This window comes from Amaranthus tricolor, chromosome 3 (assembly GCF_026212465.1).
Source record: "Amaranthus tricolor cultivar Red isolate AtriRed21 chromosome 3, ASM2621246v1, whole genome shotgun sequence".
Lineage (NCBI taxonomy): Eukaryota > Viridiplantae > Streptophyta > Magnoliopsida > Caryophyllales > Amaranthaceae > Amaranthus > Amaranthus tricolor.
Window position 1 is genome coordinate 756,198 of NC_080049.1, and position 13,089 is coordinate 769,286.

The 13,089-nt window shown below is 33.4% G+C and overlaps 1 protein-coding gene across 1 annotated transcript; it reads left to right on the top strand.

Moving 5' to 3' along the window:
- Positions 1-580: 580 nt before the first annotated feature.
- On the top strand, positions 581-8,810 carry LOC130807998 (uncharacterized). Its single transcript, XM_057673430.1, has 5 exons — positions 581-755; positions 1,038-1,265; positions 1,887-2,033; positions 7,044-7,162; positions 8,315-8,810. Exons 2-5 carry the CDS (start codon positions 1,052-1,054, stop codon positions 8,414-8,416), a joined length of 582 nt encoding a protein of 193 aa, XP_057529413.1. The 5' UTR covers positions 581-755; positions 1,038-1,051; the 3' UTR covers positions 8,417-8,810.
- Positions 8,811-13,089: the final 4,279 nt, after the last annotated feature.

The following is a 13,089-nucleotide window of genomic DNA, read 5'->3' on the forward strand; positions in this document are numbered from 1 at the left end:
CAGCAATAAACATACATAACTCTAAACTTACAACAATGAAACGAAAGTCAACAGCTTTTGAAAGAAACTAAATTTTAAATAATGTAAACTGAATATCAAATAACAAGCAAAATGCAGAAAAAAATTTAATAAAACAAAACTATGCAAAATCAAAAAAATCTAACCTTTAAGTAAACCTTTTAGAAGATGATATACCAAACGAATCAATTGAATGAGACAGCAACGAAGAACCACGTTAATGGAGGTTCTGCGGAAGAGATAATTTGAAATGAAGATTATGAAAACTGACACAAGGAATGTAAAACATAGAAACTGAAAGAAACAAGTTTGGTATGAGTTCTGACGCACACTTTTATTTTTTTATTTAGTTTTAATTTTTTTTTAATTTTTTTTAAAATTTGAAAATCAATATGGGCCGGCTCATTGTTGGACGTTTCTTTTAGAGACCATCTCAACTAAAATTTTGTGAAAAAAAATTATCCACAACATAAAAAAGTCACAAATTCATGAATAGCACATAAAATTTCCAAAAATCAAATTACAAGTATATAAGAATCACACAAAATTATGTTTAAACATATCCGAAATTCCTAATTTGAAATCAATCCAACAAGCAATGACACGATCAACAACCTTCCATAGATATCCCAGAGCCACCGAAAAGTGGGTCCTTTCACAATATCTCCGCTTTCCGCTAGTCTGATTTTCTCCTCTTCGTCCGCATCGTAGAACTGTACTCCTTTTTCATCGCCCAGGTATCCAATTATCTCTTTCACAATTTCTTTTTTTTCCCCCCAAAGTTTTCTTGATTGTAATTCAGCTTCTCGTCATGTATTTCCTTTGATGTTTCCTGAACCTCCTATATATTCTTCTTTGTAATTATATTTTACAATAGAACAACATATAATGGTGTTATAGTATTAGTTGTTGCTATTTTATACATACCTAAATTTCAATTTTTTGATTGTAAACCCTAAATTTCAATATACCCGGATAAAGGGAAGCAAGAAAGATTGAAACTTTTTCTGGGTTTACAGGAAAAGGAAAGAAAATGAAGCTAAGATATGCAATGGTGTGTTCTTCTAATCAGAATAGAAGTATGGAAGCTCATTTCTTGTTAAAAAAACAAGGATTCAATGTTTCATCTTATGGGACTGGTTCCCATGTTAAGCTTCCTGGACCTTCTATTAGAGAACCTAATGTTTATGAATTTGGTACTCCTTATAAGCAAATGTTTGAAGAGTTACACCGTAAAGATCCCGAATTGTATCCTTTTTGATTAGTAAAACTGGTATGTTCAAGTTTCCAAGCATTTGAAGGTGTGATTTAGTAGAAAATTGATTTTTTTTGAAAAATTGACATCAATAATTTAACTTTTTTCTTGTTTGCTAGGAATAATCCCACCTTTAGATTATATTCTAATAATCTAACATCTGCCCTTAGTTCGCTGAGAATAATCTATCCTTTGTCTTAGTTTGTTAACAATATACCTTATTATTACCTATTATTAGTAATATGGTATGTTGTGGACAAATATATTAATATGGTATGTTGTGGACAAATATATGGCAAATGTTAGATTATTAGAAAATAATCTAAAGGTGGAATTATTCATAATGGATGGGTAAAATGTTGGATTATTAATGTCAATTTTTCCTATTTTTGATGGGTTTTAGTTTTTTGTTATAACGAATTTTTGTTGTAAGTTTTGGTTTTGATCATGGGGTTGTTCTTGTTGTGTTTTTTAGCTTGATGAGTATGTATTTTATCTGTGATCTTTGAATGAGTTTGCTGAAAATTGATTGCATTTGAAGATTAAGGGTTACTGTTATGAAGAGTTAGGTGTATATTGTTTGAGTAGGTTTTGTGACCTTAACAATTGTTTATGTACAAGCGTAATGGCATATTACCAATGCTAAAGCGGAATTTATCTGTTAAACTTGCTCCTCAACGCTGGCAAGATAATGCTCTTGATGGTGCTTTTGATGTGGTAATTACATTTGAAGAAAAGGTCTTTGATATGGTTGTTGAAGGTATATTTTTCTGTATGCTTTGAAGATATTGATTAAGATTGTTTTGGTTTTTGTTGTCTACTAATATGGGAGTTGGTCAAATCATTTAGAAGTAAGCATAATGAACTCAATCTTTGAGCATAATTATACCCATCTTTTAGTATTTATCATGGTCCTTCCATGTGAAATTTTTGTTTGCAGTTTTGCTTAAATTAGTTCTAATAACGGGTGACATTTAATCTTCACAACTATTGCTTCTCTATCCTTTTGAGTTTGCTACTAGAAGTGACATAAAATGTCACTTTTAGCTGAAAGGGACGGAGGAAGTGTTTGATAGATTTTGTTTGACTTGTGAGTTGTGACCTATTTTTGGCCGTCAACTGGGATAATTTTAAACTTAAAAACATAATCAATAGCAATTTATTTGAGCTCTTTTAATCTTGTATTATGGGTGTGTGAAAATGTAGCAATATGTTTGAGTTCTTAATAGTTTGAAATAAAGTTACAAGGGATACAAACGGGCCTTTGATGTTTCATGTCATTCCTTGAATTAAGTTTGCTAAGCAAAATTTTTTTTTCGTTGTTATGACTGGTCACCCGTGTATGACTATAACTTTACTGTAAGCTATGTGAGACTATTGCCATTCTTTTCATTACTGTTCTCTTGTGAAGGATTGTGATTTTGTAATTGTTTGAGGAAAACTAGTAGTGTAGATATAGTGATGCTTGCAAAAGCTTTTATCTAGACATTGAGTGTTTTGCGGACAATGAAAGTGTTCACCCAAAACAACCAAGAAACAATAAAGCAAATAAACAACAATAAAGAAAACACACCAAGAATTTAATATGGTGCACTATTAATGTGATAGCTACATCCGCCAGAGACTGAACAAACTTTCATTATGTAAGGAGACCAGATTTAAGATGAATGAAAAGTTTTGCCCTTCTCACCGAACTCTCAATTTGTGCCTCTCTAGATTAATTCCTATCCCCTTAACCTTAAACCTAAGAATTTGAGGTGTTTATATAGTGAACAACCTTAACAAAGAGGTTTTAGGATCAAATGTATTCTCGCTAGAGACTAACCACAATTCTTCACTGAAGCTTTTGCCTTCCGAGGAGTTAAGCTTCGATTGAGATTGGGCATTAGTCTTGATCAAGACTTTAATGGAGAGTCTTATTCTCTTTAAACTAACCATCTTGTTTCAACCCATGTTACAAACTTAACCGCGACACATGAAAAGTCACCAAACATCAACAATCTCCACCTTAATGTGAATTCGTATTCAGTAATGAATCCATCAACCTCATTGTGAAACTACCTTCCCCTCATGCACGAACTAAACATCCCAACAAGTCTCAGTCAGAAACTCATTACCTATTTGGAGCCGCTCCATGAACCTGGAACACAAGTAATAACTGCTCACAATGCTTCACCTGCATCAAGAGCCATGGGTAAGCTTCACCTAGAGAGCAACGTACCTCCTCTTGGAGCTTTCCCAACACCACCTTAGAGGGCCTACCCAACATAAGTGTCAATATTCAACAAGTCCAAGCAATGTTTAAACTTATTGAACAAAACAAGCTTAGTATCAATAGGGGTGTCAACAACATCAAATTCTTACACCTTAATCCTTTTGTGAGTACGGAGAAAATGATACCCGACATCAATTTGCTTCGTCCTATCATGATGTACTTAATCCGTTGCTAAGAAAATAACACTCAGAATATCGTAGTACACCGTGGCAACCTCTTGAGGAATACCGAGCTCACCTATCAGACCTTTGAGTCAATTATTGGGAGGACTTCCAAATTACTATAGACCCGCCTAAGGTAAACACATATTTTGTTATAGATCTCCTGGTATACACATCCGCTACATAATTTGAATCATAATATCCGGTAACCAATCACTCCTTATTATTTCTGTACGCAAGCATAATATTAGTTGTTCTTCTCAGGTTGCGAAAAATTCTTCTTCACCGCTTGCTAGTGTTCCTTACCAGTATGACCCATAAATCAGCTAACAACAATGATAGCTTGGCAATATCCAACCTTATACACACCATGACATACATCAAACAACCAACAACATTGACATATAGAACTCAAGACATGTATGAAATCTCAGACTCACTTTGAGAATACATAGGCATAGAAAGCTTACAACTTACAGTCATTGGCCTAATTCTTAGCTTTGATTTTTCCATCCCAAAACGAGACAAAATCCTTTCTATGTAATTTTTCTAGGTCAAGAAAAACTTACCACTAGCCAATCACCATAGATCTCTATACCTAATATTTTTCGAGCTGCACCAAGTTTTCATGTCAAATTCCGAGCTGAGCATTTCCTTCAATCTATTAATAACAGTTTCATTCTTCGTGACAACCAGTATGCCATTAACCTATTACAGATATATCATAAACCATTTTTAAGTTTAATATGGTAAATACAACAATCATATGAATTTCTTTCAAACCATGCAAAACCATGAAAGAACAAAACCTTTTGTACCATTGTCGGGAGATTTCTTTAATCCATACAAAGACTTAAGCAATGTGCCAGCATAATGTTCCATACTAGAAACCTCGAATCCCCTTGTTTTGCTTCATTAGAGTTTCCTCATGCAAATCGCCATGAAGGAAAGCTATCTTGACATCTACCTGCTCTAGTTCAAGATCAAAATGCGCTACAATGGAAAATAATTGTATTGAAGTATGGCGAACCATAAGAGGAAAGATCTCCACAAAGTCAACCCCTTATACATAACTAAACGGTTTTGCAACTAATCGAGCGTTGTAACGAACTCCCTCAGCTTTTGATGACCCTTCTATCTTTTTGAATATCCATTTATTATCCACAAGCCTTTTCTCTTCTGGTACCAAACAAGTTTCCACACTCTGTTCCTGTAAAAAGATTGCATCTTTTCACCCATTGCAATAAGTCATTGCGCTAATTCACTTTAACCGATTGCTTTAATAACTCAAGTCGTGTATCGGGATTTATCATCAACAAAAAGGATAAAAGAGCAAAAACCTATCATGCCTTTAATCGTAGATAGCCCCCAGCAGTCTGAATGGATATAATCGAGCATCTGTTCTGTGATGTGAGCATCGTTGCTGAACTTTGACTTGTGTTGCTTGTCGAACACACAATGTTTACAACATTCAAGGTTGACAACCTCGACACCGGATAGAAGACCCATGTGGGACAATTGATGCATCCCCTTCTAGCCTATATCATTAAGCCGCATGTGGCAAATCTTGATCATCTCCTGTGAGTAACTAATGCGATTATGCACAAATCGTAGAATTAGGTAGTGTAACATCCTAAAAAAACTCAAATAGTGTTTGTTTTGATATTCGAACTCGAACCTTTGTAGAATGAAAACTCCTCATTTGAGAATTCTCCATTATACCCTAAATCATCCTAAGTAACCACTGATATCAAATTCTTTCTTAAAGCGTAAACATGCTACATCTTAGCCATAACTCTGCGGCCGTATCTTGATCAACAACCTTCGTGATGATATGATCATCGAGACTAAGCAAGATGGTAAAGTGAGCCTTCTCTTTCATTGTCTCCAACTATCCCCGAGTGGGGAAGTCACAGTTTTAGGGATTTAGTAAAGCCTTCATCTTTATTTGCCATAGCCTAAAATTGTTCTTGCTTGTTAACTTCTCAATTCTAACTACTGAATCTCTAACCATTGTTTCCTTAAAAAAAATACTCCAAGGTCGTAATCTGTGCTCTGACACCAATTGTTGTGCGGATAACAAAAGTGTTCAAAAAACAACCAAGAAACAATAAAGCAAATAAACAACAATATATAAAACACATCGAGAATTTAACGTAGTTAACTATCAATCTGATAGCGGCATTCACCAGACATCGAGAACAAACTTTCACCAAGTAAGGAGATCATAAAGAACGATGTTTTGTCTAACTCACTACAATTCTCAATTTGTGGCTCTCTAGTGTAATTCTAGTCCGCTTAACCTTAAACCTAAGTATTGGAGGTGTTTATATAGTTAACCACCTTTACAAAGAGTTTTTAGGGTTTAAGGGAATTTAAACCGACTTACTTAAAATCCGTGCAACGCATTCCATAATCTCGACCGAGATTAGATGTGTTCTCGCTGAGACTAACCAAAATTCTTCACAGAAGTTTCTGCAGTCTGCGGAGTTAAGCTTAAACCTTAAACCTAAGTATTTGAGGTGTTTATATAGTAAACCATCTTTACGAAGAGTTTTTAGGGTTTAAAGGAATTTCAACCGACTTACTTAAAATCCGCGCAGCGCATTCCATAATCTCGACCGAGATTAGATGTATTCTCGCTCGAGACTAACCACAATTCTTCACAGAAGCTTTTGCCTTCCGTGGAGTTAAGCTTTGACCTAGATTGGGCATTAGTCTCGATCAAGACTTTAACTTGAAAGTCTTATTCTCTTCAAACCAACCATCTTGTTTACTAAAGGCAAATGTAACATACGTTTTACATATTTTTCCCTCTAAAGCGCATTTTCGTTTCAGAACCATCATTTTTTTAAAACTTTTGGACAATTTTCTGTCATATAGTTCATCGAATCACTTATAGTTACTAATTGATTACATTCGAAATTGAGTATAGGCAATCTTTGCCTAAACATTTTATCGTTCTTTTTCATAAAGCAATATTGTTAAGTAAGCTCTTGGGTTGTCTTGGATATTAGTGACTATTATTCTTAGATTATTTTGAGATGTATGGAATTTATTAGTGTCTAAAATGTTTCACGTATAATCCGACATCATCTTTTATTTCACTTATGTCGGTATTTGTTACATACACAAAGTCTGGCGGTTTCTTCTATGACAAATCATTAATTTTTTTTGTTTCATGAAACATGATGATGTCCACTTTCAAGGTTAAATATTATATCTATTGCTTGTCTAGTTTGTATATGATTTATTGCACAGGTTATGTTTAGTTTATGATCGAAGAGGATTTTATAGTATTGAAAAATATTCATGAAGATTTTGTTGGTTACAGATCTTTACAACCGTGAACCTATACTTATGAAGCCTGTTGCCGTAATAAATCTTGAGGTAAAAGACAATCATGAAGAGGCAGCCATTGGTGGTCGCCTTACACTTGAATTATGCCAAGAGGTTTGTGCCATATTTTTGCCTCTCTGAGTTGTAATTTATCTCTTTCATTTGACCCATGGGGATATATCTTTTTCTCTGTTTTGGGATGTAGATGGGAGGGTAATTCAAAGTGATTTCTTCTTAGTTGTGTACAACACCATTGTGTTATCTATGTCCCAATGCTATTAAGTGGCTCCCACCAAAGCAGGGTTTGAGAGTCAGATGTACGCAACCTTACCCTTAATAGTGATAACAAAGAGTTTGTTTTTGACTAATTCTTGGTAGCTAACATCATGTGCAACTTCACATGAATACGCTCATGATTTTATGATCCTTTTTATTTTAATTGTCATAAAGACCGTTATTTAGACTTCAAAGTTGAGATGGTAGAAAATCAAAATGATTGGAGAAGAATAATCCATGTGGACGACCACCATTCGGAATTGATCTATTGGTTCATGTAGTTGACCCAAATCTTTAAGGAGTAAGGCTTAGGCATTTTGTTGTTGTAGACCATATATTATTTACTTGTATTGCTTTTTTACTTTAGGATATTGCAGTTCGTTCATGTTCTCCTTTTGTATCAATTTATTTGCTAAAATTTTCCAATCTGTTATTCTCTCGGACCATTTCTTTAACAAATGATCTTCAACAACCAAAACTAGCGTTTATTCACGGAGGGGGAAACTTATGGAAACAAAAGATTATAGGTTGAACCAAAACAAGTATGCTTTAAATGCACTTTAATTAGGAAGTTATAGTTGTGTTTGGTTGGAAGGAAATTACTTTGCATGAGAACTCGTTTACTGTATTTTTTATCTGGTTTATAAGTATGGAGGAAAATGAAAACAAATTTCTCAGGAGGAAAAAAGCTATCCAAATGGCGGAAAACAGCTTTGTTTTGTGAGGAATGATTGATATAATAATCATCCCTAACCTTCCTGTTCGCCCTCCATTCCATTTCTTTCTCCCTCCTGATCATTTCTTCTCCAATTATGAAGGAATTAAACCAATAAAAATGAACTTTCGATCGTAAGATATTTTCGCTAGTCTAGTTACATAATTTCTATTGCAAGTAAAATCCAGTTCAAAACATTTCCTCTTTAACCAAAAAATAAGCGTATGTGAAATTTTATTCTATATTATCTTATCAATAAACATCGTTCTATGCAGATTGAAGCTACTGAATCCTGGGAGAATAGCATAGATGAGATCATCGCTGGTTTCGAGAGAAATCAAAGACGAAAGATCGTCTATACCATTTTGTTTTATTGAGCATGCAAATGGATGTTCAAGTTTTGACGGATTGGTTTTCCAACCATTCCTGAACGGATAAAGTTTAACCACCATGCTGATGGAATAGTTTCAAAAACGAAAAACACTGGAAGCTGTGCATATGCACGAAGAATCGGTAACAGATCTCGCCACGCATCAGTACTGGTAATGCTCTCTAAAACGTCGTTTGGTATATCAGTTTTACCTATGTATGAACGCTGTTTCGGATCACTCATTGATGTAAAGATGAAAGTTTTTGTTGGGTTGATCATATTTATGAGTTAACTTGGTGTATTATGTAAAACTGAATATGACATTTTCCCGTTTCCAACGATTCGGGAAATATTAATGGCTATGTGGCTTGGGTGAGAATCAGAAGACATCACTTCCTCGACATACAAGAGTGCGTCAATGCACAAGTCGAAACTCTCATTAGTGGTTCGTGTCGATTATTTTAAAGATGATCAATCCGAACTAGACCTGTTTTGAGTGTGAATTTTTGGACAAATCAGCTTGTTTTTGTTAGTGTTTTTCTTGGGTTGAATCGGCTGGCTTGTGGGTTTATTTTTTATTTTTGTGGGTTGTAAACTTGGATGCAGTCGATGGACCTACAGATAATGTTCATGTGAGTTAGGCTTAGGGCCAGACTTGTGCTATGTGCTGAATGAGAAATGGGTCGGGTTTAAATAAAAATGGACGGAATTAGACTGTGCTCAAATAAAATAAAAAAACAGGCCAACCCATTTATAATTTTGTTATTTTTCATTGAAATAAAATATTTTATAATTCAAAATAAAATAATTCACATATTTTTATATAAGACAATTTTATTGTTAGAAGATTTTGTTGCAAATAGATAATCTATAAGCCAAATATAAAGGTTTTTCTCCTTTATTTATTGGTCCATATGAATATCAGCAAAAGACAAAATAATCAAAACTAATTTGGACAAACATAATACAACCAATTTACAACAGTGCCCTTGATTGCACTAACATTCTTTAAACTGGAAGCAAGCAAATAATAGGATTTTGTTTTTTTTTTATTACATAAAAATATCATAAAATCATACAGCTATAATCCGATTGTAATGATAATAGTAAAAGTAAAATAAAATAAGAAAAAAATGTGTAGATAAGAATTAAGGAAAAGGGTGGAATCATGGCAGAACTATGTCCATACAAAACATACTCTATAATTAATTAAGTTCAAGAAGAATCAAGACCTCACATTGTCCTTAAAAAATCAATCAAAGCCCTGAAACTCCCCCCAAAACCCTCTCAGACGCCATAAGTTTTATTCTAAGACCCCTTCATAATAGTTGGACCATTCTAGCTCATATACTTCTCAATATTGCCAACCTTAAAAAGAGAGCATATCATAAAAAAAAAATATATATATATTGAATTGAGATTTTGTTTGAATCGTCTAATAACATACTTTTATTATATTAACTTTTTATAATTTTTGTTTATGTAATTTAAGATATACATGATCAAAATAACACTTTAATTGCGTGAAAAGTCGAATGTAGAAAGACAAAACCATTGATTAAAATAATACACTGTATCAACGAACTGGTAAGGAAGGCAAAAAATAGAGCTCGAAAAACTCATAAATGAGGGTGGGAAAGACCAAAGATGACTTGAGGATATAACATATAAGTGAGAAAGTATATGAAAGGATATAGACAAATTAAAATAGCAGAAATTAGAATTAATGGAGAAGAAGAATCAATATAAACGATCATTAAAACTATAATATTGGTTCATAATGTCGACCTCAATTTTTTAGTATTAAAGTTATGACATTATTGGTTGTATTTTGGGTGCTTTGTAATTAGGTAATGTTATTGGATATTCTCATAAAGTAGTATACAAAGGACAATGCAAGGGGAAAATATTATAGTAGGTAAAGAATGAAAAGTCTTCATGATTAATGGTGAATTGGTGATGATGGACAAAGGGGAGGCTACAAAAAGAATAGCTTATGTGGGCTCAAGATTCAGCCATATTCCAAACTATCCACAAGTTCAAAAGCATTTGATACTCCACTTATTTACTTTCTCATACTCTCAAATCTTCAAAAAAAGAGATTAAAGTAGTACATTCTCAACAAAAGTAATAAATAAAAAAGTTTTTCAAAATGACTGGTTCCTTGTATTGGTTGGACTTTTCCTTGCTTTTTAGTTGCTAGATCTACAATTTCACACCATATGCTTGTTTATTTGCGTCTCTTATTCATGTGAAGCTGTAATTAATACTGTTAAAATTCATTTGAAATTTTTTTTTTATTATCATAAGAATAAAATTGCATAAATCAAACTTTTTTAAGCTTTAATTAGATTGTACATCATAACACAAAACACAACAAAGTATCATTCATTCATCTTTTACCTATACTAATTAGTAGTACTTTAGAAAACTTTCATTGAAGTACATTTCAATATAGTTTTTTATTTTGAATATCCGATCCGACACTCTTTCTTACCGATAAATGCCTCTCTCACAACACTCTACTCTTTGAGCGCGTCACAATTGAAGAAAATTGTTAAATATTTCGATTACAATTGCAATTGTCGAGAGAAATTTTTTGAAGTTAAAGTTGCGTAAGTCTTACTTGTGTAGTTCTAATATGCTAGATTTAATAGACTTGATTTAATTGCAGTTGAGAATGAAGTATTGGATAAAGTTGCATACGGAGATTTGATTGATGAATTTGCATCAAAAAGTGATCGAAGGAAAAAAAAAATTCAAGTGATAAACATGTTAATTTAAAATTGATGTTATGTTTTTATAAATTTAGTTACAAATATAACTTTATTCATTTATATAATATAATGGGACACTCATTTGTTTATAAAGAGCCCATGTTTTATTTTTTTGCTCAAGGCCTCAAAAATATCCGAGACAGGGTCATTATCATCATCCTAATGAGTCCCGCCTAAGACAGGGTCATGGGAGGGTGGGAAAGAAGACAAAACAGTACCCTCCTCACAAGGAGATCACGATCAAAGAGAGCCCCTCAATTCGAGTATCACCTAGCATATGAAGTCCTTGCAAAGGAAAAACCTGCAAAAGTAAACAGAAAACAGAAGGTAGAAAACACAAAACAAACGAACACAACACCATCCAGGAAGTCAAAAATAACCAAACTACAAGTAGACAAAAACGATCAAGACACAACACTAAAAAAAACAAAAAATAATGAGACTCACGTACACAGATCTGGTTTCTCCAACTACTTCTATTCCAAGTCAATTCCTTTTAAGAGGTGCAACTCACCCAATTCCTTCCTAATTTGTTCTTTCCATGTTTTCTTAGGTCTTCATCGACCTCGTTTACCATCTATTATGATGCTTTCCACTCTTACCACTGGTGCATCGAGCGATTTATTTTACGCATGACCAAACCACCTCAATCTACCACGTAACGTAACTTTGCAGAAATCGGAGCGAGCCCTAACTTCACTCTAATAACCTCATTCCTAATTCTATCCATCTTGGTATGGCCGCACATCCATCTCAGCGTACACATCTCCGCAACTTTCATCTTTCTCTCATGATTTTCTTAATGGGCCAACATTATGTCTCATATAACAAGGCGGACCTTACTGCTACCCGATAGAATTTACATTTTAGTTTAGCTGAAAACTTCATATCGCACAGCATCCCAATAGCTGCTCTCCATTTTAGCCACCCGACTTGTACTCGATGCATAACATCTTCATCTATCTTCCTATCATTTTGAATAATTGAGCCTAAATATTTAAACTTGGTCGAACTATCAACCTCACTGCCTCTCACAATTGCCCGTGCATCTCCCACTTGTTCCTCCCCCTAAAATTATAATTTCTTTCCTAAAATCTTATTATACTATCATTTTTAATTAATTATATGATCTCAAAGAATGAGCAAGTTTTTCTTTCTACTACCCTCACTAGATTTTCACGCGCAAAATCAGTAAAAAGAGTAGAGAAATACTACCCTCACCGATCTGGATCCGAATTGTTTTAACCAAACTCGATACAAATTCAAACTAAAATGGATCTAATCTGAAACTGAAACCGATACGGTGTGGTATTAACCCGTACTCGATTGGAGCCGTAACCGAATCGACCCGATTCAAAGCGCTAAATCACATGGAAAAACCCAAACCCGAAAATATCCGAACCCGATAAAATCCGACCCTAAAACCGACCGAATTTACAGCGCTAGATATAGGAGAAAATATCATTGCAACATCGAACACATCATGTGCATAAGGCCTACAAAGAATGAATTGATGGTCATGAATGAAGAAAAGGATTTAATATAGAAAAATACTTTTTTATTTTTTAATGATTACACTTCAATAATTTACACTATTAATTAATTTATCTCAATTTACAATTTTTTTGATATATGTAAAAAATAATTAAGTGAAATTTTAAATTTTCATTATATTAATTTTTTATAATTTTTTATCATGCACATAAAAATATTTACTATTAAAATAGTTAATTAGATTGCTTGAACCGGAAGTGCAATTATCACATCAAAATAGAGAAAGTATATAGAAAAAGTATTTCTAAAATCATAATATTATGTTTATTTTTCGCAAATACTCAAATTAAACAGTATTATGGTGAGACAAATTCTATTAAGCTATCCCAATTATGTACATTTATAGTTT